At 38.2% G+C, this 27,639-nt stretch overlaps 1 protein-coding gene across 9 annotated transcripts in view; it reads left to right on the forward strand.

Annotated features, from left to right (window-relative positions):
- The window catches only part of UBE2Q2 (ubiquitin conjugating enzyme E2 Q2), a 71,643-nt gene that overhangs the window by 1,083 nt on the left and 42,921 nt on the right, over nt 1-27,639 (forward strand). Inside the window, exons 1-5 of one of the 9 annotated variants that reach the window (XR_005838116.1) lie at nt 9-507; nt 10,584-10,700; nt 14,712-14,816; nt 23,115-23,171; nt 26,447-26,587. Coding sequence is in view for 8 of the 9 variants with exons in the window: in XM_040642933.1 (XP_040498867.1) it covers nt 319-507; nt 10,584-10,700; nt 14,712-14,816; nt 23,115-23,171; nt 26,447-26,587 (609 nt within the window). In the remaining variant the exon portion in view is untranslated. Of the gene's footprint in view, nt 1-8; nt 508-2,449; nt 2,608-10,583; nt 10,701-14,711; nt 14,817-23,114; nt 23,172-26,446; nt 26,588-27,639 lie in introns of those variants that run through there. The other 8 variants (XM_040642933.1, XM_040642930.1, XM_040642931.1 and 5 more) reach the window with 8 other exon arrangements.

The following is a 27,639-nucleotide window of genomic DNA, read 5'->3' on the forward strand; positions in this document are numbered from 1 at the left end:
GGGGGCAGCCCTTTCCCAGGCGGTAGCGGGGGCGGCGTCGCTGTTGCCCTTTTAAGCCGTGGGGCCGCGGTCTCCTGCCGGCGGAGTCAGTTACAAAGAGAGCAGCCGCCGCCGCCCAGGCCGCCACACAGCCGCCCGCCGAGGCCTCGGTGCCCCTAGCCATTTTTTAGCCGGGATCCAACGCGGGCCTCGGCGGCGGGGAGAGGCGGAGCCGCGAGAGTGCGGCCCCAGGCCGGCCCTGTGGGGCGGTAGCGGCCGTGACGGCGGCTCTGGGCCCGGCTCCCCTTTCGCACCCCTCCTGCCGGAGATGAGGGGAAGATGTCCGTGTCAGGGCTTAAGGCCGAGTTGAAGTTCCTGGCGTCCATCTTCGACAAGAACCACGAGCGATTCCGCATCGTCAGCTGGAAGCTGGACGAGCTGCATTGCCAGTTCCTGCTGCCGCCTCCGGCACCGCCGGGCAGCCCGCACTCGCCGCCGCCGCCGCTCACACTCCACTGCAACATCACGGTGAGGCGCCCGGCCTCAGCCCCTCGGAGCCAGGCGAGGGCGGAAAGGGGCGCCCCGAGTCCCCGGACAAAAGGGAATCGGTCCGGTAGAGGCCCCTTGGTTCCCGGGGCCCCGGGCGGGGCAGATCCGCCCCTTTCCCAGGCAAGGGGCCCAGCCCAGGCCCAGCCTTGTAATCGCTAGACTTGGGTGGGAGGAGGCAGGCGGCGCATTTCTCCGCTTTTCCGCGGGGCTGGGTTTGGGGCTGCTGGCCCCTCTCGGCCCCCTACGCCTTGGGGTGGGAGACCGCGGCGGCGCTTGCCCTCGCCCTCGCCGTGTCGCCATGACTGCCCACAGCCGGCCTGCCCCCGGGGCCGCGGCGAGGCAGGTCGACTTCGGCTGTTGGAGGAGCCTAGCAGGGAAGGGGGAAGGACCTCAAGTTTTAACGCCTTACTCTTCAGTCAGGTTTCCCTCGTCTTGCTTATTCCCCCAGTTATTTTTAAGTTTGTGTTTAAGGAAAAACTGATATTGAAAACTGATGCATTTGAGGGGGGGAAAGTTTAGAATGCAGCCTCTGGTACTGTTTGACACGCGTACGTGTTTCGGAAAGGCGCTTTGTACCTGCATTCGGCAGGTGGTGGTACCGGTGTTGGCTTCCATAGGCCTCCTGTGTGTAAGCCTTTAAAATTATCTGCATCCCAAAGGGGATATTTGCCCAGGTCTTCTGCCCAGAAAGATTATTTTATGTCACAAACCCAAAAAGGCAGTTTAAAGCTCACTCTTTGGTTTAAATTGGAAGCTCGTTAGAAACCCGGAGCTTGGTAAGGTAATCGAAGTGTTTTAATAAGTTTTTTCGTGAATGTGTATGATGAAACCGTTCATGGTGAAATTGATTTAGGGTATTGTTCCAAACTGCAGAATAAACTTATAGCAGGAGTCAAGGAGGTAGTTTTATGTTCCTTCGAACCCAGTCTGGTGTCTGATTCCTTTTGGTTAAATCAGTGGGCTACCCAGGTGTCTAAAGTGTTCCTGGTCTTGGTACTCGAGAGTTTGGAAAGGGCTTGAAGTTATAATAATTGACATTAAAATAATTTCCAGAATATCTGGGGGAGCAGTTGTGTGTTTTGGGGAAAATACAAGTGCTGTACTGAAGAGAGAAGTCATTTATTGAGCATCTAAGTGTTCTGTTCTAGGCACCGGTTTTGCAAAACTGGATAGAGCAGTCCCTGCTTTCAGAGCTAAATCTTCTTGGGGGAGGAGTTTTATACCAACTTCTATGGTGTCATTATGAAGGCCAAAAGAGCAACTAATTTTTAGTTTGGTGATTGGGTGATGCTTCAGAGAAGGCTTTGGTGAGAGGCTGACATTGGAGTTGGGCTTTCACAGGTGAGTAGATTCTTTCCGGTTTGGAAGCACATTTCAGTGAGAGAAAACTCTATCCAGAAAAGACACCAGTGCTTGAGAAAATGTGGTTTGTTTAGGAGTAGACAAATTATGAGGATATAGGCTGGTAAAGGAGAAGATTTTCCAAGAATGGGAAACAGGAAGTGGTAGTGAGCATGAAGGAGACTGGCCTGTGTGGTGATTGTTCTGGTAGAAATTGGGTTATGGCCAGGAAAATGTAGGGGTGGTTTGCATGATAGAATACTGAACTTGTAGGCTGTGGGGAACTACTAAATTACTGAGGTAAGTTGGAAAAATGTGTTTGCCATCTAGCTCTAGGGGTAGTTCTCTACAGTGTGTGGTTTTGGGACATGTGTGTGTATGGTTTTGGTTATCTCAGTGGCTGTAGGGTAGTGTTGCTGCTGTGCTGGCAGTCTGCTGCAACAGAATTATCCCACTTCACATGCCAGCAGAGTCCCCATTGAGAACCATACAGGAGGCTGATAGGAGTCAGCTGCACACAGAATACTGTGTGAAGACCTGGATTAGGTAATGGAGCGAGGAGTGAATTAGAGACACTCAGTGAAAGGAGGATTTGGTAAAGACTAGTGTAATGGTATTATAGTAGAGACTACTGAAAATTATGACAGGTATTATCAGAAGATAATTATCATGGTGGATACTCAGTGTATATGAATGTGTATCAACTTTTTATGGGAACATATCAAACATATACAAAAGGTGAGTAGTGTGGAGAACCTCTATGTATTTAGCCTCAACAATGATAAACTTTTGGCCCATTTTATTTCATCTGTACCCTACCTCAGATTATTTCGAAGCAGGTTCCTGACCTGTCACTTCATCTGTAAATATTTCAGTGAGTATCTCTAAAAGATAAGACTGTTTAAGCATCGGTCAGTGTTTTGATAAAATCTGCATGGCTTGCTTGTGCAGATACCATTTTCTTCGAGGGGAAAGAGCAAAGGAAAAAGTGTTGGATTTCCTGTCTGTTGTGTTTGTGAATTGCTAGTCTCTAAACGGTTATAGCTCTTAAAAAAATAATGAGTTTGATCGGTTCTTTAATTTTTCCTTTTATTTCTTTACTCCCAAACATTTATTGAGCTCTTCAACATGCCAGGCCCTGTCTTTTCCACTGCTCACCAAGAAGCATACTTACACAGTTTAACATTTCAGTAAACGCATCTCACGAATTATTTCCTTACACTCATGCATGCCAGTTTCTGAATAATCTTCCAAAGATACTGTGCCCCCTTTTTTCTTTCAAGCGTTTGAATCTGTTTTTCCCATGTGGAATGTGCCCCTTACCCAACCCCAGTCTGTCTTTCCACTTCTGACCATCCCTCAAGGCTCTTCTAGAAAGTCCTATTCAGTTCCTGCTGGTATTTATTTCCCCTTCCTCCCTCCTGTAATTTTTACTGTTTACTGCTTTGGTTTTATGTCCTTATGTTCTATTATAATGGTTTTAGATTTTCTTTTTTTAAGTCTTTTTTTTATGATGGCAGGGGAGAATAGTCTGTAATCATGCTTTTCATCTTCCACTCGGTCAATGTTCAGTAAATATTTGTTCTATTTTAGCTGTATTCTGTATGAACAAAAATCTTAACTATTGTGTAAGTTAACTGCCAAGAGTTTGTCAAAAGTGCAGAGATAACATCAAGAAATATTTTAAATATTTAAATATTTAACAGGTCACTGAATAGGAAATCTGTAATTTGACTTCATATGAAAGACCATTTTAAGAAGGAGAAAACAATACAGATGTTTTACTCTTTAGGCCAAGGGAATTGAGCTAAATCTTTTTCTGTTATATAAATTTGTTCTGATCTTAAATATGAAGGGAAAGAATGCAATTTTCAACCTCAGGTAGGCGTTTTTATTACTTGTTTTGTGTGAACTCATGATATGAAGGAGTGTCTTGCAAACAGATCTAATTGCCAGTTAGTGCTAACATTCAGTTGTTAATGCTCACACCTAAACGCAAAGCAAGCTTGTTTTAGTAATCTGTGTGGCCTTATAGGGAGCTAGTATATGGCATTCTTTTAGTCCTTTTGAAATATTTAACATAACTTGGGAACTTCATTTCTCCTTATATGGACCTCTTGACATCTGGTAACTTGGTAGGGAATTGGTAATTTCAGGCTGAGCCCCCCCCCCCACCGCCCTGTAAATTAGCTGATAAATAAAATGGTTGTACAAATTTTACTGTTTGTGTAGCATAAACCATTACTCTTTTTGCATGAGTGGCTGTTTGCCAGGCTACTTGTGGTAGCACATGTTTTTTATTTTGCTAATTAAATTTCTCTTGGTCATTGCCGGAGTCCCCTTTCCCCTCCCCACCTCGCCACCAACAGCAAGACACTAAAATAACAAATGTTAGAGCTCTGAGTTTAGGTGAGAGAAGGTTTAGTCTATACTTTAGTTGGGACTTTAAGCAAATCATTTTTTCTACTGTGTTTTTCTATAAAGTAGACAATACTTTTGTCCTGCATGAAAGCTTATAAAGGAAAGCTCTTTAACAATAATAATGTTCTCTACAGAAATGTATTTGTGGCTGAATAAAATTTTATTTTGAAGATGCTTTCTAACAGCTTTTCATGGGAAATAAATCAATGCTGTGAATTTCTTAATTTTTTATGTTTCTAGTCTTTACACTGATTAAAAAGTATCCCTGCCAAGGTTATACAAAGGAAATCATGAACCAACTTGGTTAAAGAGCCCAAGACCTTTTTGTTGGTCTGCCCTTCTGGGACAGATTACCTTTCCAAATTGAACACCTGGAGAATCATTTGGAAATAGCAGAACTGTCGTGTTAAGCGCCTAAGTGGTACTTTCAGGCTGGAGGAATCATTGTTTTCATTCATTTGACCAATTTATAATACAGAGTCAAATTCCTAGTCATTATCTATCTATTCTTCTCTACCCCCATTTTTTACGCCCGTCCTTGAAAGAGCAGTATGAAGAGGAGACTTAGGTTTCCATTTTATGAATGGTGTATGCCTTAGTAGCTTGATTTTTGTTGTTGTTGTTAAACTTCCTTAGACCTGGGAAAGATAGTATTAGATAAATGTCAGCTAGTTGAGGGGTGGGGAATCGAATTGAAACAGTCACTGCCAAATGTAAAGCATTACTGGAGAGTCAGAGTAATGAAGCAGAGTCCCCTTTTCCAAGGCCATTGTAACAGTGTTTTGTGTTCTCTTCTAAAAGATTCTTCTGAAAGACAAAGTAGAGTCAAGGAAGCTGTCCATTGGTTTCTGCAGATCAGGTGGTTTGAATCTTCTTCAGCACCTTTATTTTCTCTGCCTCAGTTAGAATGATGTTTTAATTTTTCATTCTGCTTCTGTGGGCTCTGATAATGTTACTTAGTTGTTTACTTGCAAAATGATTAGCAGGGAGCAATCTCTTTTGGTAGCTTTTTTCCCCCTCCCAATGTCAGAACATTTAGGGGCACCTGGGTGTCTCAGCCAGGTAAGCCTCTGCACTGAGCAGGGATTCTGCTTGAAGATTCTTTCCCTCTGCTCCTCCTGCATCTCACACCTGGGCGCATGCATGCCCACTCTATAAAAACAAACCTCTAAATAAATAAATAAATAAATAAATAAATAAATGTCAGAGCATTTAGACTTTATTAGAATATTATATGGTGATTCTGTCGGTTTCGTTCTCCACCCCACATTTAATGAACAACAAAGTGGGAAAGTACGTGTCCCATAACTGGTCTCTGGGAGAATTACAGCTGTTAACACTTCTGAACCTTCAAAAAAAAGTTACATGCATCCGTGTTCAAAAAGTGATGAAGTCCTTGGAGATGGCCATGTTCTATTATTTGGAAAGACAGTAGAGACTGAGCATTCTGGCAGACAGTTTTGCTGGCTGGTGCTTGATACAGAGCCACACATTGGTGTCTTAGTGGATTTGTGTAAAAAAATAGACACAGAAAGTTATTTCTGGATAAGGCCAGTGGTTTCTGTTTTTGTTTTTGTTTTTCTATTTTAAATAATGCTTTGGACATTAATAGCTAGAGCTAAATCCTTATGCATATAGGTGTTGTCCTTTGAAATTTTCCTAAGAAGTGATGGCTTTTCATTCTTTTTGATGAATTGGTTTCTGGAGCTATAACAAATTATATTGTATAGGAACTTTTTTTCTTCCAGGTAGAAGCTTTTATTTAACAGATTGATAAAAACGTTAGCAAGTGTGCAGTGAAATTGGGCGTTCTCACGGCCACGGCAGAAAATACAAATATCTATGACCCTCTAGAAAACAATTTGGTTTACATAAACCCTCTCTTTTGGCAAGATAAATACTGACTCCCCTAGGCTGCCAGCATTGTCCTTATGACTCCAGAGCTCCCAGAAGGAGAATTTTAGTCCCAGAGAAGACCTAGATTTGTTTAGTTTAGCCCATCTGACAGCTAATCACTGGGAGTGGAATGGGCTTATAGAGACCGTGACCAAGTTTTGGGTCAAGGGAGAGAGAAAGATGGGAAGGAGTTAGGGAAACTAGCGCCAGTGGAACCACATAGGTTAATATAGAATGGTGAAGGGATGTTTCTTCCAAGGAAGACATTCTGGGCCCGGCTGCAGAAGGTGTGGAGAAGGCAGCTGTTCTAAAACTCTTTGGATTCAAAACGTTTATACTGTTTCAAAGTAAGGGGTGCCTGGGTGACGCAGTCGGTTAAGCATCTGACTCTTCATGTTGGCTCAGGCCCTGAACTCGGTGTGGTGAGATTGAGCCCCACGTGGGGCTCCACCCGCAGCATTGGGTCTGCTTAAAACTGACTCTCTCTCTACCCCTCGCCCCTCTAAAATAAATAAATAAATCTTCAAGAAAAAAAAAAAGTGTCCTGAGGGTCCAAGGAGCTTTTATGTAAGTTACCTATCAATATTTATCATTAGAAATTAAAACAAATATTTAAAATATTCATCGAAGTAAACATGTTAATAAAATATTATGAAAAATGGCCATATTTTGTAAACCAAAACATTTTTAGGAGAACAGTAGCATAATTTTACATTTCTTATAAATCTCTTTGATATCTGGTCTGTCATTTGTTTCTGCATTCAGTCTGTGAGGGTATATTGCTTTGGTTGAAATAATATAAAGAAGATTCAGCCTCACACAGATATTTGGCTGGGAAAAGTAGGAATATTTTAATAGCCATTTAGATAGTTGTAGATATTCTTTTTGGATATTTCACCAAAACGTGGTCTTTCTTGAACTGTGAATGGATCTTCTGTCCTTGCGTGATTTATAACATCATAATGTACCAGTCACTTGGAAAATATGGTTCACTGAAATCTTCTAAATGTTTATGTTTCATTATATAATATGAAGACATTATATTAAGATCACCAGCAACCTCATCATAATATTCTTAGAAAGCTGTCAAGCTCATAGCAGTGGATACAGATTTTCCAAAATTCTAATTTTTGCTTGAAAGGTTGAATTTTATTATTGGAATAAATACTGTCCTTTGTTTTCCTTGAAATGACACACTCTTTATTCATTTTTGAGAAAATCTCAAAAACCCAAGGTGAAATAACCATTGTCTGTCAGTCATCCTTTCAGGTAAAATTCATGTTCCATTAAAGTGGTTAGTTCACTTCATAACTCAGTTGTACAGATGCTTTTTCTCAAGTATTCTGTAAGAGTGTGCTCATGTGTGCACGCCATTTCATCAGTTGCAATATTAAAAAGACCTGTATAAGGATCGAGATTTAGTAAAAGAACTTTTACTACTTATTTACAGATATTCTTAAGTAAAACCTCTTTTTCTTTGTCTTTTAAACATCTTAAATGCATAGTGGTGAAGAATATGGGGACTCCAGGTATAGCTTGGTGTCACTGCCTTTATTTGTGCTAAGGTTCCAGCAGTCTTACCTAGGGGTTCAAGGGCCCCACTTTGAAAATTATTGACATAGTTGCTTAGACCTATATATCCTATTTTCTCATGTACAGGATTACAAGAGCATGTCATAAGCAGGAGCTGGTCTCAGTAATTTTTGTTGTTGCAGTGTTCCAATATGGTTTTAAGGGGTTTTAGTCCAGAGCAACAATTCATGCATTTTATTTTGCTTACGTAGAATTAGACAAACACTAACCTACACAGTAAAGTTCTAAAATTTAGTTGATTGGTTTTTCGGTTCTCTTTTGTTTTTTGGAACTAAGGTTTAGATGGTATGTTCCCAAACTAGGCTGAAGAATTTGAAGAAGAAAATGCAATACTTGATAAGTAGTTTTCTTTAAGAACAGGATTAATTTTGAAGATAGTTTTTCTTTTAGTCTGTGAATAGGTTTGGGACACACCGAAAATTAGAGGAATGAGAATACGAAATAAACCACTGTTGAATAGATCTAATGATGCCCTTCTTCAGTACAGTTTTTTGTTCTGTAAAGAACATTTGGTGAAGTGCTTCAAAAATAGTTTCTTTGGCTTCAACTATATTGAGATTATAGTTCTTAAAGCAATTGAGATTGAGATTATAGTAATTGAGATTATAGTTCTTAAAGCAATGTTTCTTTAATAATGTGTTTCTACAAAATTGTTTTTCCATAACTAGAACCTAATTGTCCGGCATCTAGTATCTAATAATGATTTTTTCCTAATTTATAATAGAAAACAGTACACAGTAAATGTCTGTTTGTAGGTGAAAGCATGTAATGCTTTTTTCCGTTAACTTTTAAAAGTCAACACATGTAATTTTACTTTTAAAAATATGTAACTATGGGATAGGCTGGTGATGTGTATTAAGGAGGGCACGTATTGCATGGTGCACTGGGTGTTATACGCAAGTAATGAATCATGGAATTTTACATCAAAAACTAGGGATGTACTGTATGGTGACTAACATAATAAAAAAATATTATTATAAAAAATATGTAACTATAACATTTTTTGATAGTACTCAGTTTGCGATGGAATGAAATATTAGAATTTTATGGGGTTTGAATTAGTTACATATTGCTCTGTAACAAATGCAGCAGCCTAAAACAGGAACATTATCTCACAGTTTCTGTGGGTCAGGAATCTATGCATGGCTTATCAGGATTCCCTCGCTCCCTGTCTCTCACAAGGTGTTGCCTAGTGCTGCAGTTATCTGAAAGTGAGACTGAGAGAGAATCTTCCTCCAGCCTCATTCACGTAGTTTTGGTAGGATTAATCTCCTTACAGGCCTCTGGTCTGAGGGCGGCTGTTGGTCAGAGGCCAGTTTCTTGCTATGTGGCTGTGGGCTTCTCCATAGGGAGATGGCTTCAATGGGGGGCGGGGGGAGGTAAATGAAAGAGCAGGAGAGGGTGAGCAACATAGAAGTTCTCATCTTTTTGTAACCTAATCCTGGATTAGGTTACACATTATTTTTACTGTATTGTTTGTTAGAAGTGAGTCTAGGGGAGTGAATTATACAAGGGTATGAATACCAGGTTAGGATTATTGGGACCGTTACAGAGGTTGCCCTCTGTAGTGTTCAAGAACATCATTGACCTCTGAGCTGTAACACACAGACAGTGGCTGTATGAGGAGGATGCCTGTCTCCAAAGCCCAGCTTCTGTGGCAAGTGGAAGCTGTTACGTACCATATGGTCGCTATATAGTTGTCTGTTTGGACTTCTAACACCAGAGATATTTAAGGAATAATCTTAACCTCATTTAAGGAATCTGTTCCTTTAGAAACTACATCCCTCCCTGCAATCTGAGAAGGGTTGGAAATATTAGGAAAAAGGCAGAATTAAATGGGATTGATTTTTGGGGGGGCAGTTTTCTAATGGAGAAAAATCTCTAACTTCTCTAGAGAACAGGGAGTATAGGGAATAAGATTTTAAAAAATCATTTTAGCGCTTATAAGGATTTAAAAATATGTGCCTAGATTATACCCTTTTGCTTTACCTTTAAAAATTGAGTTAGAGCTCATCTAGATAAAGTTTAGAAATGTAGCTTTATTATATTAAAAGGCAAAAGTGGTATGGTTTAAATTTATAAATTATACTTCAAGGGTGTGAGGGGGTTGTTTTTTGGTGTTTTTTTTTTCTTTTTCTTTTTGAGGGATTTATTTGATTCCAGATTTTAAAGCCCTTAAAAAATGTTAAAGCTGGAGAATCCAGGCCATGGTTGACCTTTCTTTGTAAAGGAAGGAAGCCTATCATCTTTCCTGGTACCTGAGTACCAGGTTTTTTTTCAGCTTGTGGTAAAACCTAACTTTTGTAGTGTTTCTTTTCTATTTTATTTTATTTTTTTTTAAAGATTTTATTTATTTATTTGACAGAGATAGAGACAGCCAGTGAGAGAGGGAACACAAGCAGGGGGAGTGGGAGAGGAAGAAGCAGGCTCCCAGCGGAGGAGCCTGATGTGGGGCTTGATCCCACAACGCCGGGATCACACCCTGAGCCGAAGGCAGATGCTTAACCGCTGTGCCACCCAGGCGCCCCTTCTTTTTATTTTAAATGCTACTGCTTACTGAGTAACTATTTTTTTGCTTGATTTTTAAATGTATAAATTACGTAACGTGGAGCAGGCAAAATTACACCATAAAACTGTTTCAAAAAAAAATCCACAAAAAGAAACTTTTCTCCATGCATAGATTTTATTGTGTTGCTTTTCCTCACCCTCATATATTTTACATAAATCCATTGTCATCTTGCCATTTGGTGGTATAGTTAATTTGCATTTCCAGATTAGTCCATATGTAAATGTGTTTAACATAGGTGTCTCTGCAACAGGAATCTTACCCATCTTCTGCACCAATATGGTTTGTGGACTCTGATGACCCAAATCTGACATCAGTGCTGGAACGTCTAGAAGATACTAAGAGCAACAATTCGGTGAGAAAATAAGCCAACCTACTATTTTTTTTTCCCCCTAAAGAACGTTATATGTGGAACTTAAGTGTTAAGAGATAATAGGATCTAGAAAAGCCTGATTAATGATTATTTGATAATCTTAAAGGAGCTAAAGACCAGTTTTGTTTGTTTTTTGGCCTTCAAATTCTGTACTACCTGATTTGTCTTTTTTATTCCCCATAGGTTAAGCCTTAATTTAGATGAGGAGTTAGGTGGTCTCTTTTCAGTGAATTCTGATTTTAAACCAACCAGACATTTTTGGTAGGGAACACTAACAGTAGCCAAGGTGGAAGATAGAAAAAGAAAAAAAACTGAGGTGGATGTGAGGGGAAATAATGCTAGAATGCCATCAATGCTAGTGTTAGGGAATTGCTTTCTCTCTCAGAAGTCTGTACCTACAGTAATAGCCATAGGTATACAAAGAAAATGTGTTTTTTGTTTTTTTAATATATGAAGAAATGTAACTTTCCATTTTACAAAAAAATTTTTTAAATGTTTTCTTTGATTATAAAACTAAGCTACTGTTGTGAGACTACTTAGTAAAAAAAAAAAAAAAAAAGGAAATGTGATGATTTCTGCCTGATATAACCACTGTTGACATGGTAGCTATTTTCTATCTTTATTTTTTCCCTTTCTAGTAAAATACATGGACTCTAATAAATATGTTTAAAAGTTGAGGTCATATTCTATATACTTTTATATACTTTTTAAAAAAATTACCATGGAATGAAAGACTTGACTACTATGTTCCTAGATGGGCAGACTCCATATTACAAATATGTCTGTTACCTCTGCAGCTTCGTGTTAATCTATAAATTGAATGCAATTAATGCCAACAGTCTTATTTTTGGAGCTTGACAAAATGACTCTGAAGTTGGTTTTAAGGAGTAAATAATAAAAAAATAGTTGAAAAAAAGTAATGAGGAGAGACTTGTCCAATTAGATATTAAATAAAAATATTATGTACTGGCACTGGACTGGACAGATAAAGATAATAAAAGTTTAAAAACAGAGTCATGCACTTGAGAATTCAGAATAAGTTAAAATACTCAATAAGGAAAGGGTGGATTATTCTATAAATATCATTGGGAGAACTGACCATTTAGGGAAGTTTGAATCTTACCTCAGATTTTTGTCAAAATAAGTTACAGGTGGTTTAAACACATTCTTAAAATTAACAACAGAAGAAACCAGTTTGAGGAGTATTTTGAGTGGAGGCTGGTCTGGAGAGCCATGAAGGTTAGAGGTAAAAATAAAAAGCTAGACAGATACAAGTTCACATTTCCAGCAGGGCAGTGACAGGACAGGGAAAGATAGCCCTCATACTGCTATCTCCTTTTGGGAGGTTCACTCTAAAAAGATCCAAAGGTATAAGTTTTGTAATAGTAGAAATGACTGGGTTATTTTTCAGTGTCTAAAATTTTTCATCAAAAACTCACAAAATGAAATGACATAGGACATAAAATCGGGTCTCATTTTATTTTTTAAAAATATATTTACATAAAAGAAGAAAACCAAATTACCCTCTACACTTATAGTCTCTGCCAGTTATTTCATAACCTAGTTACTTGACAGTGTAAATTGTATTTCCTCACCTTTGCTTTACTTAATTCATTATAATCTGGATTCTGCCTTCACTGTTGCACTAAAATTTTTTATGTCTAGTTGCCAAATCCAGGGAATCCTTTTTTAACGCTAAAATTGACCTCTCTGCAGCAGTTTGTTAGTGGTGATTGTTCCCTGGTTGAAATTTGCCTCCATTTAACAAGCATTTATTAAAGACTGCCAATCAAAAGCTGGTTAAATAAAAGCTACTGTGTATAGTTTTATGATAGAATATTATATTGTAGTTAAAAAGAATGCAGCCAGTTTTTCCATAGGAACGCATACAACTTTCCAAGATACGCAAGTGAAAAGACAAGGCATAGAATATTGTTTATAATCTGGCCCCTTTTGCAAACAGTGTTGTAAAAAATTTAAAAAAATCTGTGGGTTTATGCATATTTTTCTCCTCTTGGGTGTGTATAGGAAACTCTTAATATTAGAACAGAAAGAAGTATTTTTTTTTTTTAATTGACTGGCTTCTATGCCAGGCTCTGTGATAAGTGGTGCGTACAAAAGTCAAGTCCTGTCCTTGTCGTTTGGGAGCTGATAATCTTAGGAGAACTTCCATCAGATTAAGGTCTCTTGTTTTTATCTAACTACCCTGCCTTGTCTTCCCTGAGCTCTTGCCCCTTGGTCTGCCTCTTCTCATTCCATGCTTTCTCTGAGAAATCGCTTTTACTACTGTTACTTAAATCACGGTCTATATTCTAGGGATTCCTTAATCTGTATCTTTAGCTAAAATTTATCTCCTGAGTTTCAAACCCATGTATCTGTCTATATATCCTGTAGATCCAGGGACTCTCACTTGGAGGTGCCATGGCTATTCAGAATGGTTCTATCTAAATTTAAACTTCCCTACCTGTGGCACTTCAGCACCCCCATTGAGTTTCCCTTCAGCAATTCTGTTTGTGATTGTGAGTGGGACAAGATGAAATAATGAAGCTTGTCACCTGTGGCTGAACCAGGGAATTAAAAGCTCTTTTTTATACCTGTATTTCCTGACACCGCCCTTCTCCAGACTACCTAGTAAGTTTCTAATACCTGTCCATCTATTCTGAATATTTCTTAAATCTTTTCCCACTATCTTAGTTTCTTCCATCCTTCAAACACTATTTTGAGGGAGGGAGCGTAGAGTTGAAATTCCTGAAAGATGTACAACCTTGTTTTTCTTGTTGCTTGGTATGACTCTATCACATTGCTGCCTGTCCCCCAGCACTCCCATAGCTCTTCCTTTGCTAGGGTTTGGAGTGTCTGGGTCTGTGTCCAGGTCACCTTTCTCATCTTCATTATGTTCTTGAAACAAAACAGAGCTTATTGGAGGGGTAAATCCACAGTGCCTTTTAAGCTTGAGGCTTTTTTTTTTTTATTAATCCTAATCTCAGCTTTCCTAATTTCTGCTTGTTCCTTTGGCTACTTTGGAAAGTCTTATTCTTTTTCTTTGTTAACCCAATCTAATCCTGTTTTTGTTTTCTTAGTCCTTCATAAACCTGCTTTTTCATCTCTTTTCCTGGTCAGAGACATCCAGGAAACTGTTCCTGACCAGGTGAAGTAAGTTACCGTATTAGCTCTGGGTAAAGTCTACTAAGTATTGAACATTGTTCTTAAGCCATAATTCTTAAAGGTGTACATTGAAAACAGGTTTTTTTTTTTTTCCAACAATGAAAATCATGTTCGTGAACATAATTTACCTTCTTTGCTTAAAGTAAATATGCTTACAAAACAGTCTGGATGTAAAAATGGCAGTTTTCCTAGTGCTTTTTTTTTTTTTCTTTCGACAGATGCTTAAGAACCTACTAAGTGCCAAGTGTTTTCACAGAAGATTTCATTTAATCTTTACCATTATAAGTTTTTAATTTTAATTTTTAATTGTTTTACAGATGGGAACCCTCAAACTCAGGGAATTAGATGCTATATCCAAGATCCTTTAGATTCCAAGAGTCTGTCTACTAGACCACATTTGCCTCTACTTTTAAATGAATATGACTGGAATGTATAATTTTATAACTCATGTGTAACAACAACACTGCCTCTATTTTTTTGTCGCCTCATTAATGTAAACGTATTCTTGTCTGAAGTCGTAAGTTTCTAAGAAAAGGAGTTAGCAACTGAAAATTCAACAGTGTCTGCAGTTCTCCTTCCTCAGCCTTTTTGTTGTTTTCATTCTGCTAGATATTAGTTATAGGGCTTGTACTCAAGCCCTGGTAACTTTCTTATACTAGCAGCCCCTAAAAATATTTCTTAAAAACTGTTATTTTATCTATAGGCTGTAATTCAGCAGTAACAAACTTTTTTCATTTGCTACTGGATTGGTTACAGTAGTTATAGCATTATTCATGTCTCCTAAGGGCTCTTTAACATAATGCTTATTTACTGAAATGTGTTTTGTAGCTTCGTCAGCAATTGAAGTGGTTGATATGTGAACTCTGCAGATTATATAACCTTCCTAAGCACCTGGATGTTGAGATGCTAGATCAACCAATACCCACGGGTCAGGTAAAGTAAAAATTCTCTAGTGTTCAAGAGCTAAAATAAATTGTCTCAAGCAAAAATAAAACGAGGATGATTTTTCTTCTTATACAGCTTATTTAGAAGTTAGTCTTGTTGGATTGTTTGTTTTATTTTAGATACTAAAAATAACCTGTTTACTCTTTGGAGCTGCCGGTATTTACTATGACAGGGAAACAACTGCCTCCCTCCCCCTACCACCTTTTTGTTGTTAACATTCCTGATTTCCATAACTGTTCCTTCAGTTTGCCTTTGCTTATTCATTTACCTTCACCTGGAATGCCATCTCCTTTTAAGCCTATCTGTGCTTCTTAAGGCTTAACCCAAATGTTACTTCCTCTAGCAGCAGAAGTGTCCACTAGTTCACCACCACCTCTAACTTTTCTGGATTTCCAGATTTACCTATTCAGGGCATAATTTATTGACTTGGTACTATAAATAAGGATTTAGCTCTTATACCACCCATCTTCCCACCCATCTCCCTTCCTAAAACAGCATTATATTTAGTCACATGAATAATCACTGTTTATCATTAGGACTTTATAGTGTAGAGTTTTAATTGTGATATTTCTTGTAGAACTCTCTGTTTTGCAATGTCCTCCTTATAATAATAATTCTTAGTTTAAAAAGTGTTGTTCTGTCCCTTTTCTGTGAGTTCTTGCCTCTTCTGGAGCTTTTGGTTCTTTTGCACCAGTCTTGGCAGGTTGTTCTCTGGGCTGGCTGTGCAGCTGTCATCTTGAAATTTTTTTCTCCTCTGCTAGTGTGGATCTATTTTTACCTGATCTCATGTCATCTTTCTTGCTTACCCCTTCTCATTTTGCCTGAATACATCCTCAAGTAAAATCCTAGCGTGAAGGATCAGTACATTTTCTGAGTTCTAACATCTAAAAATATATGACCAGACCACTATAGGTTTGAATCTTGGTTCTGCTGCTTATTAGCTGTATGACTTTGTGGTAATTACCCAACCACTGTGTGCATCAATTTCTTGTTTATAAAATGGGGGAAATAGTAGTACCTGTATTTTGGGGGGAGCTATGAAGATTAAATGAGTTAGTACATGTAAATCATTTAGAACAGTGCATGGTTTTCAGTAAATGCCCAGTAAATGTTAACTGCTATTATATTTTACTGTTGCATTTGATTAATAGGTTGAATATATAATTCTGGGTTGAAAATAATTTTCCCTCAGAATTTCAAAGACTTTGCTGCTATCTTCTAACCAGTGGTGTTGTTTAAGCCTAATGCCATTCTAAGTTTTACTCATCTATTCATAACTTGGGAAACTTTTAAGAGTTTGTCTTGGTGTTCTCAGATATCACAATGGTGTATTTTTAGTTGTGGTTTTTTGTTTTTGTTGTTTTTCATTGTTGCTGGATGGGTCTTTTCAAATGTGGGCTCCTTTATCTTTCTCCTTGGGTAAGTGTTCTAGTATTTTTTTCTGTAATAACTTCCTCCTTTCCATTTTCCTTATTCATTTTTAGAATGCCTACTAATGGGATTTTAGACCTCTTTGAGTCTTTGTATCTTTTATATTATCTCCATATTCTCTCTTTAAATTTCAAATTCTGGACGTTTTTCCTTCAATTTTTAAAAATTTTATTTGGACAGCATAACTTTTTGGTTGTATTTTGATTATTTGCTGCTTAACCACTTACCCCAAACTTAATTTATTCTATTTCTCACATTTGTGTGGGCTGATTAGGCTTAGCTGGACAGTTTGTTTCTGCTGGCCTCACTGCCCATTCAGATAGTGGCTGGACTGGTGGACATTTGGACACATGACTGCACTGCAGTGTGCAAAATGCTTCTTTACTCACCTGTCTGGTGCCTTGGTGTTTCTTCACATAGCCCTTCTTTTCACCTGGCATCTCATCCTCTTCTTGGATGGACCTCTTCTTGTGGCTTCTCTTTCTTCAGAAAGGTAGTCCAGGTTCTTAATTTTTGGCAGTCACGAGCACAAAAATAGAAGCTGTCAGGCCTTCTTAAGGCGTAGATCTGCAACTGGCCCAGTGTCCTTTCTACCACATTTATTGGTTAAAACAAGTTATGGGGCCAGCCCAGATTGACTGTGGAAGGGGACCATAGAAGGGGATGAATGCTGAGGGATGTGGGTCATTGGAGGTCCTCTCCAATGATGTACCATAAATTCTAAGAGCCTTTTCTTGTTCTGAGTATTCTTTATTCATAGCATTCTGTTTTTGATTTATAGATGTAATCATAAGTGTCCTTGAGTTACTTTGATACCCTTGTCCTCTCCCTCTCTAGCATCTCTATTTTCTCTTTATTTTTTTTAAACGATTTTATTTATTTGAGATAGAGTGAGCAAGAGAGAGCACAAGTAGGGCAGAGGGAGAGGGAGCAGCAGGCTCGATCCCAGGACCCTGGGATCATGACCTGAGCTGAAGGCAGGTACTTAAGTGACTGAGCCACCCAAGCACCCCTCTGTTTTCTCTTCAGTAAGTTTCTTTTTTTTTTTTTTAAAGATTTTATTTATTTATTTGACAGAGATAGAGACAGCCAGCGAGAGAGGGAACACAAGCAGGAGGAGTGGGAGAGGAAGAAGCAGGCTCATAGCAGAGGAGCCTGATGTGGGGCTCGATCCCATAACGCCGGGATCACGCCCTGAGCCGAAGGCAGACGCTTAACCGCTGTGCCACCCAGGCGCCCCAAGTTTTTTTTTTTTTTTTCTAGTTTATCTTGGTCTTGTTTTTCTTTTTGAAACTTTTCCTCAAATATCTCTTCTATGTTATTCATATTTTTCTTTTTTTCTTCCTTTCTTACTCATATTTGAGTGAGGTACTGAGAAGATAATTGAGAGTTCTTTGTGGCCAAGACTTGTCAACTGATAGATTTTAGGAGGAATTTATTTTTATTTTTATTTTTTATTTTTTAAATATTTTATTTATTTATTTGACAGAGATAGTGCCAGCCAGCGAGAGAGGGAACACAAGCAGGGGGAGTGAGAGAGGAAGAAGCAGGCTCATAGTGGAGGAGCCTGATGTGGGGCCCGATCCCACAACGCCGGGATCATGCCCTGAGCCGAAGGCAGACGCTTAACTACTGTGCCACCCAGGCGCCCCTTAGGAGGAATTTAAGCTGACTTCTAACTCCTCACCCCTCTCCTCCCCTCCACGCCCTGCCTCTATTTTCTGATATAATAGTAAATGGGGGCTGGAACTACTTGGTTTCTTTGGGCATGAAATTTTATAGTCTCCTGTTTGAGGTAGATCTGTCTGCCTGGGTTCTGGTTAAGGACATAGGGGAGAGGGATGCCTGGGTGGCTTAGTCAGTTAAGCATCTGCCTTCGGCTTGGCTCATGATCCCAGGGTCCACGTTTGGCTCCTTGGTCAGCGGAGAGTCTGCTTCTCCCTCTGCCTGCTGATCCCCCTGCTTGTGCTTCTTCTCTCTCTCTCTCTCTCCCACAAATAAATCTTAAAAAAAAAAAAAAGGACATGGGGAGAGCAGTGTGTTTTGGGGACTGGACATGTTCTGTGCATAGGCTTTTGGTTGATCTGTTTTCCATCCTATCTGTTATTCCTGCTGTCTAGTGTACCCAGTGTCTTAGAGTCTAGAGGCTCTGCAGGGTGCTAGGGGACAAATTAGCCTCTTATAATCCCCTTACTTGTTTGCTCTATCATTACCATTCTTCCCTGTACTGTCATCTGTTAGCACACATGAATTGTCTTTTCTGCTCGGAGCCCCATTTCCTTTATATTATCATTGTGTGTTATATAGTGTTTATTCACTATAATTCTGGTGGAACTTCAGGAAAGAGAGAAGATGGAGATGCGTATATACGTTATGCTCAATTTGCCCTCTCTGGGATGCATGCAACTTGTGTTTCTCACTTAATATATCATGGACACGGTGTGTAGATCTACCTTGTTTTCATGACTGTGCCTGTGTAGAGATATAATTTGTGAATTACGTGACGGAATTTACTAATTGTGAATTCATCCTTATATTCATAATAAATACTCAGCACCTGCATAGGTGGTGGCTGGAGGGACAGTGGATATCATACTTCATTTTTGGCTTTTTCTACTTTAAATGAGATTGTAATGTAGTTTGGTTTGTTTACTTAATTCCTTTCAGGCTCTTCTTGTTTCATTTCAGTATCAGGGTTAGTAGTCTCCTAAGATGACTTGGTAAGCTTTGTGTATTTTTTCCTAAAGTCTAGGACAATTTATTATTTATTTATTTAAAGATTTTATTTATTTACTTGAGAGAGCGAGAGTGAGCACAGGCAGAAGGGAGGGGGAGATGAAGAGGGAGAAGCAGACGCCCTGCTGAGCAGGGAGCCTGATGAGGGACTCGATCCCAGGACGCTGGGATCATGACCTGAGCCGAAGGCAGACAGTTAACCAACTGAGCCACCCAGGTGCCCCTAAAATCTAGCACAGTTTAAATAAAATTTCAGATGGGTCCAATTTTGCCTCCCATGAGACATCTGGAAATAATTTTGATTGTCACAACTGGCTAGGGGTAGTGCTATGGGCATTTTGTGAGTAGAGGAGATATTATTAAATGTCCTACAATGTCCAGTTAGTCCTGCATGACAAAAAATTGCCCTGGTTTAAATAAACATCTGAGCCTGGTCCGTTTTTTTTTTTTTTCTATGTATTAATCTTCATTTTTTCCATTCCTTTAGGCAGTTTTAGTAATTTTAGATTCTAAAAAAAAATCATCTGTACTTTTAAATATATGGTTATGAAGCTCTTTTCATTTCTAAAATTGTTTTCCTTATCATGATTACTTGTCAGAAGCTTGTCTGTTTTATTGCTCCTTTGAAAGAATCAGTCCTTTTAGTTTTTTAAATCTAATTTTCTTTTTCGTTTTTGTGTGTGCCTTAATTCTTTTTTTTTTTTTTTGCTTTTCTAGTTTATTGGACCATTGTGATTTAAATTGCTTTAACAAACATGTAAAGGTACACGTTTTCTTCTGCGTGCTGTTTGACTTCGTTGCATAGGTTTTAAGATTTAGTATATTTTCTAAATAGTTTGCATTTCCTAAGTGATTTGATTCCATCTTTTGTTTATATTACTTTGTTATATTTCACAAGAAGAAGTTGTATAGGTGTTGAAAACATAAACATTAGTGTAATAAATAGTTATAGTGAATACCTGGGAACTACCGCCCAGCCCCGGCCCAGGTGAAGAAACAATATGCTAGCAGCACTAGAAAGCTTTTGCATGCTTCTTCCAGATGATTATTCTCTTCTATGTTAATCTTTTCCTTTTCCCTAGTTTTTATCATATATATCTGCATTTTGAACAGTATGATTTAGTGTTGACTGTTTTTAAGCTTCATATTAAGAGTCATACTATGTATGTTGTTTGTCTTTTGCTTAACATTGTGTGTTAAATTTATTCATATGTGTGAAGTCATAGCTCTAGTTCTTTTCCATGGCTGTATTTATTCCGTTCTTTGAACATACCATAACAGATTTATCCGGGGCGCCTGGGTGGCTCAGTTGTTAAACGTCTGCCTTTGGCTCAGGTCATGATCCCAGCCAGGGTCCTGGGATCGAGCCCTGCATCAGGCTCCCTGTTCCACTGGGAGCCTGCTTCTTCCTCTACCACTTCCCCTACTTGTGTTCCCTCTCTCGCTGGCTCCCTCCTTCTCTCTCTTAAATAAATAAATAAATAAATCTTTAAAAACAAAACAAAAAACAGATTTATCCATTTGAGTTGGTTGCAGTTTGCTGTTAGGAACAGTGTGGGGTACCTGGTTGGCACCATTGGTTAAGCGCCTGACTCTTGATTTTGGCTCAGGTCATGATCTCAGGGTGGTGAAGTTGAGCCCCATGTCGGCCTCTGTGCTCAGAGCGGAGTAAGCTTGAGAGTCTCTCTGTCCCTCTCCCTCTGTTCCTCCCGATTGTGCTTGCACTCTCTCACTCCCTCTCTCAAAGAAATAAATCTACCTTTAAAAAAAAAAAAAAGGAACAGTGTGCTACCATGATCGTTCTTGTCCATATTTTGTGGGATACCTGTGCAAGCATTTTCATACTTAGAAGTTGGATTACTGGGGCATAAGGGTCAATTTCTTCTTAAACCTAAGAGTTCTTTAGAAAAAGTTTTTAACATTCTCAGGTGGCCTTTGGGCTATTTTTAGTTTTTCGCTGTTTGCAATATGGCCTGTAACTTCTCAGCTGAATTATCAACAATTGCTTAAACTTAACCATTGTTGTTATGTCCTTGCTTATTGCTGTATCTTATATTCCATGGTTGCTTCCTACCTTTGAAAATATATCCCTCAATAACATCCTCTATTTTTATTTCTAGAAAGGATTTCTGGGAATGTGTGTGGAGAGCATTCCTTGAATATTCAGTGTCTGTTTTATTATTCATTCAACATCTATACATCTGACTCTGTGAAAAGTACTCTAAAGAGGTGCTGAGGATCCACTGGCAAAGAAACAGATACAGTGCCTGTCCCGATGGAACTAGACATAGAATTCTAAGTTTATAATTGAGTCTCTTTGAGGTTATTTACACTTTTATCTTCCAGTATTTATTGTTACAAGTGAAAAGCCTGATGTCAGTTTCTTTTCCTATATTTTTTTTCTTTCTGGAAGTTGGTATGGTTTTTTTCTTTAACTGTGAAGTGTATAGGGTTTTACTTTTCAGTATTCCTTTGGGGCATTCAGAGCCACTTAATATTCTGAAGTCTTTCTTTAGCTTGACAACCTTTGTCTCTTATTTCTTTCCCTCAATCTTATGGGTAAATCGTGGATGAATATTAGTTCTGGGTATTCCTGTCCCCCATTTCCCGTAACTCTTCTATTTCAGTTATTTCAGTACCCTTTCCTCTCCCCACCGCCTGTCTCCTTTTTCTCCACATTCTAGGGGAATGTCACAGTTTGGTCATCTTCTTAATCATAAATGTTTTGTTCATTCAAATCCATTGTGCTCACTGGTCCTTCTACTAGGTGTTTTTTTTCCTTAATCTTTTTTTTTTTTTTTTTTTTTTCAGGAGGTGGAGGAGGAAATCTTTTTTATTTCCCAGAACTGTCTTTTCCTTTGCATGGTTATCTTTTTTATATTTTGTGGAAACACTGTCTTCTCAAGTACTGCCAAGGATTCCAACTAGATTTTTTTTTCTTTATTAGTAATGCTTCAGGTCTCTTGTTCTGTTTGTTCAACTAGGTGCCTTTTTTCCAGATTGCCAGTTTTCTTCAAATATCTGGTGATACTTGGTTATCTGCTCATTCATAGATGGGGTATACCATTGATCACATTGTCAGTTGTTGATGTGAGTGCCCTCAGTAATTGTCACTCTTCTCTGCTGTGGCCTCCCCTGCCCCCCTGGTTTGTACACCTGTACTCTGGCTATGGCATGTGAATGGAGAGGTACTGGCAGGCAGACTTTCCAGCTCCTGAGTTCAGGGAAGAGATGAGTGAGTTAGATTTTGCTGCCTTGTTGAATTATATTTTTAAAAATGTGTCTTTTCTCTCTGGTTCTGACACCTATACTAAGAGGCCATTAAGTTAGGCCTCCTATATAAGAAAGTGATCCTTACCAGCTGTAGTTGGAACAAATACAGCAAGTATTTCTAGAAGGAAAAAAAAAATCCTACTAACTTTATGCATTGTGTTGTGAACTCTGCTATGGTTTAGAAAACTTGTCTTTTTGAACTCTGCCAAAACTAGGTATGAAGGCCCTTCCTAAAACCCCATCAGATTATTTGTGAATGAGTGGTAAATTGTGTCTTGTAGAGAAGTATTCTGTGGTGAATGACATATTGTAAAAAAGAAAAATGGCTCTTTAGTGAAATGTTGATCATTTTATAATTTTTTTCAGTTTTGTGAAGCATCTACACCTTTATGACACATTTTACCTTTTAAAATGTAAGGCAGTGGAATTTATGGAAAGATTCAGGCTTTTCAAAGTTAAAAAAGTAGATATTTTAAGGACCCCATGGTTTGGGATATTTATTTTTTTTAAATGAAAGAAGCCATTGACCTTATATACATAGCCAAATGTGTAAATGCTTTCTTATTTTAAATTAGAATATTTAAAAATTTTTTCCAGTTTTGCTTTGTATCAGACTAATTGCCGTTTAGTCTCAAGGCATCTATCAAGTTGAATTGTTAAAAATTGTTTTTTTAAAAAGCTGATAAATATTATTTGTTACATCAAACCTGGATTTAAATGTAAATATTCAACTTTAGTAAATTCTGTTAGTGGAACTCTATTGACGATGACTGATAGTTTGTCCCTAAGTCCTCAGTATGTGGATATTATTCTGTGTAGCCCTAGCAAATTCTTTTTCTTTTTCAGAATGGGACCACAGAAGAAGTGACTTCAGAAGAGGAGGAAGAAGAAGAGATGGCTGAAGTAGGTATTTTATGTAAGAATCACATTTTATAAATACTGTATCTTCATTTTTGAATATTGTAGTAATCCTCTAATCTCATTTATAACTCAGTGTTAATATGGAATAACAGAAACCCCATTGCATTTGAAAATAAATACATTTTCTAAAATCTGGCTTTAGTTTTAATTAATGATATGTTTTTGAGCAAAATGTTTGATTTCCTAGAAAATCTCTTAACATTTAGCATTAAAATTATATTTACATTTAATAATAATCAATATTTAACCCATATTTGATTATTTTTAAGAAGAGAAACTACTAAGTTTCAAGAATTCTGAATTTAAATAAAAGGAGAATTTAAGAATATTTCAGGGACTACTCATTAGAGGTAATGAAGGTATCTCCTGTTGAAAAATCATCTTAAGAATTTGGTAGGGCAGATTCTTAGGCCAGTTTTGTTGCCAAGCACTGATATAAATTTTAGAGGTTTTCAGGCTCTGAAGCTTTATGTTTAAATTCTGTGTCTCTTCATTGACCATGTAAAAGGTATTTGAGTTCCACAGTCTTGATTTTAAAACCTTCTTACTGTTTTGGATCTTAGAATTAATTCTCGTTTATTACCTTATTTTCTTGGTGTGCAGAATCTTAAATCTAAATACACTTCTTAGAATGCCTTAAAACTAAAGAAGTATTGTGGTTTGTTTTGTGAGTCTGGGAGCAAAATAATTTTTTTTAAAAAATTTTATTTATTTTATAGAGAGAGCACGCACGCATGCGTGGGAGAGAGCACAAGCAGGGGGAGGGGTACAGAGAGAGTGAAAAGCAGGCTCCCCACCATGCAGGTAGCCCAACACGGCTTGATCCCAGGACCCTGAAATCACTAAGCCACCTAGGTGCCCCCAAGATAATTCTCAGCATTTCTAATTTGTATGACTTTTTGGGGATAGTTTGTTTTTAACATTTTCATGCAGTGTAATTTAGGTAGAATAAACAGGAAAACATTAAGCCTTTTCTATGGGTTCAGTGTCCAGTGAAGTAGACATTCTACTCAAGAGTGTGTACTTCTCATTTTTTCCTTTGCAAGATAATATAAAGAAGGGATAGCAATATTTAGGGAAATTTAGAAAGATAGCCTAGATTTCAGCGATGTCAGATTAAGATAGGAGAAAAGATCATTTAGGTAACTAAAATAATGGTAAAAAGGGCACAGAGCAACCTTTGGGCATGGTGTGTTTGGAGCTATCTTTTTGGGAAAATAAGATTGATGCGTTAGAGTCATGGAAAGCAAGGTTGGCTAGAAAAGCAGATGGCTTAAAGTCTTGAATTAGAGACAAATATGTTTAAATTTGGTGTGATTGTTGAGAAAAAGGCCTTAAGCAGAGAATAGTGTGTTGAGAATCTTGTTTTACAAAGATAACCTGCACAGAACAGAATTCATCATTAATACTCAAGTGGAGAAGATTTATGGATAGGAATATGGCTCAGTTTGAAGGTGGAGGAGGAGGAGGAGATCCAGACTAAGGACATTTGTGAGAACTCTGAAGAAAATAAGTGTGGGATGGAACATTGGGGCTGAAAGGTACAAATCAGGGGAGGGAGATCCATGAAACATGGAGTCATGGACAGGGTCTAAATAATAAAGGAATGTAATAGGGGTTGAAGAGATGAGAGTCTAAAGAAAAAGACCACTGGGTCTGGATGGAAGTGGTTTTTATACTGGTCTACAAATCACAGTAAATTAGTTTCCTTAAAAAATGGAGATAGTAAGTATCCACTACTCCTTTAGAGATTTTGATGATTAAAGTAAAGAGAAGTTAAGATAATAGAAAAAGGTTAGGATTTTAAAAGTTCTGCATAGATTTGTTTAAAAACGAGTAGATGATATGGAAAAGGAGGAAGGAGAACGATGTGATTAAAGATGTTAGCCAAGGGCTATTATTCAAATTCCTAGTCTAACTTTTTTCCTAATCATAAAAATCAGTAAATGCTCACAACAGAAAACTTGGAAAAGAAGGAAAAGCACTAAATGTCTCTAGAGATTATTATTATTTCAGTATCTGTCCTTCTAGCCTCTTTTCTTTCTGTGCTTATTTTAGCATGATTGAGATTCTGTATATTCAGTTTTATATTTTGTTTTTCATTGCATTATTTTTTCCATTTAGTACATTTTATTTAACCTAGTACATTTAAATTATTTTCATTTCAACATGTGATGCAAAACAAAATTATGAGCTCTTCATATTTTTTCTCACTAAGTCTTCCAAATCGGGTGTGGACTGACTGTACATTTACAGCACATCTGAGTTCAGACTGGCCACATTCCAAGTGCTCAGCAGCTGCAAGAAACAAAGGTCTTCCCTGTTAGACAGCACAGCTCTAACTAGTATAGGCCCTGTGGTCACCCAGGAGAGCTCAGAGCCCACAACCCCAGGGTTGTGGTGGGGTCCTCCCCTGGTGGGTTCTCAGGTTTGGGTTGGGGCTGCTGCTCAGCCTCACCCCCAGGTGCAGACAGAAGCAGCAGAGACCCAGCCAAGCACAGAACCTGGCACCCACAGCAGCCAGCCTTGTCCACTCTCCGTGCTGCCATCCTCATCACCCTGTTGTTTCATTATTTGATGCAGAAGAAACAACTATACTATGTTGGCATTTTAATGGTCTTCTAATATTCCATGGAATTGAGTTACCTGCTCTGGGGTTTTGTTTTGTTTTGTTTTTAAGATTTTATTTATTTGAGACAGAGAGAGCCTGAGCGAGTGCAAGTGGGCAGATGGGAGAGGGAGAGAATCTTAAGCAGAATCCACACTGAGCAGAGAGCCTGAGGTCATGATCTAAGCTGAGCTGAGACCAAGAGTTGTATGCTTAACCAACTGAGCTACCCAAGCGCCCCCCTGTTCTGGTATTTTTGCACATGCAGTTTTGTAGGGGGGGGGGTTGTGGCTATAAAGTTTAAGTAGGCATCTTTATGCCTAAGTCTGTCTTCACATTTTAAATTAGTTCCTTACAATAGATTTCTAGAGGTCGAATTACTGGAACAAAGTATAAAGTTCTTTATACCTAATGCTAAACTGTTTCAAAAGTTCCTCTTAATAGATTTTTTTGGTAATAGTTATGACTTTACAAATCTATTAAAATGCTTTACTCAGTTTCTAACTTCTAAACAAAATGTAGGATATAAAAGGAAGGAACCTGAATTGAATGTAAAGGCTTTTTTCCCTTCCCCATTCTCTTTTCCCTGTTGAATCAAGAATAATTTCACTTTTGCATAAGTTTCAATAAGCTAATATTTTTCATGTAGGATATAGAAGACTTGGATCACTATGAGATGAAGGAAGAAGAGCCTATTAGTGGAAAAAAGTCAGAGGATGAAGGAATTGAAAAAGAAAACTTAGCAATACTAGAGAAAATTAGGAAGACTCAAAGGCAAGACCATCTCAATGTAAGTTATGTGCAAATATCTAGAACCTGGATTTTTGGGATTGAGTAATTATATAGGTAACAATATAAAACTGGGCAATTCATTTAGATACCAGTCTAAGCTGCCCTCTTCCACCCTTTCCTGTGTTGTGGATTCAGCCATGTTTTGTTGCCCTAGTGGGTTGTTGTTGTTGTTGTTGTTGTTGTTAAAGCTTCTCATCTGTTGTGAGCTTTCTACCATGCTCATCTGCTTTTTACGTGCTGGAATTAACCTGCTGTTCACACCTCCTTTCCAGACTATTTATACCACTTACCGTTCTTTTTTTTTAATAATAATATTTTTTTATTATATTATGTTAGTCCCCATACAGTACATCCCCAGTTCCTGATGTAAAATTCCATGATTCATTACTTGTGTATAACACCCAGTGCACCATGCAATATGTGCCCTCCTTACTACTCGTTACCAGCCTATCCCATTTCCCCCCCTCCCCTATGAAGCCCTCATTCTCCTATGAGATCTGTATATTTAAGTTTAGTGTCCTCTACAAAGTACAGTTTAAATTCTTCTCCACCAAGCTGCCATCTGGTCTGTTGTGCTTTAACCAAACCAAAAGTATTTTTTTTCTTCTGACTTAACAGCACTTTTATGTTAAGTGGCATGGGGCGTGAAATGAACACTGTGTCTGGTAATAAACACAGCTGTGTGGATTCAGTTTCCTCAACTTTAAAATATGGATAATATATATCTTTTGTATGATTGCTAAGAAGAATAAATGAGAATGATGCATGTAAAATGCCCAAAGTAGGGGCATTTTTGCTTCAACACTTCTTCTTACTTACTGCTTTGTATTAAAGCTCTTTATCAAACTGATGACATCTGAGGACCTTTGTCTTGGGCATAGGTTCTCAAAATGAATCATTACGTAGGGAGATGCCAGATGTTGTAAGCAGATAGATTACTCTCTCTCCTTCAGTTAATTTAATTGGCAATTTTTTTTTTGTTTTTTTGGTTTTGTTTTGTGTGGTTTTTTTTTAAGAGAGCAAAGAAATTTAGCTCTGCCCTTATTTTGA

The sequence above is a fragment of the Ursus maritimus genome, unplaced genomic scaffold, assembly GCF_017311325.1.
Source record: "Ursus maritimus isolate PB19 unplaced genomic scaffold, ASM1731132v1 scaffold_27, whole genome shotgun sequence".
Taxonomy (NCBI): domain Eukaryota; kingdom Metazoa; phylum Chordata; class Mammalia; order Carnivora; family Ursidae; genus Ursus; species Ursus maritimus.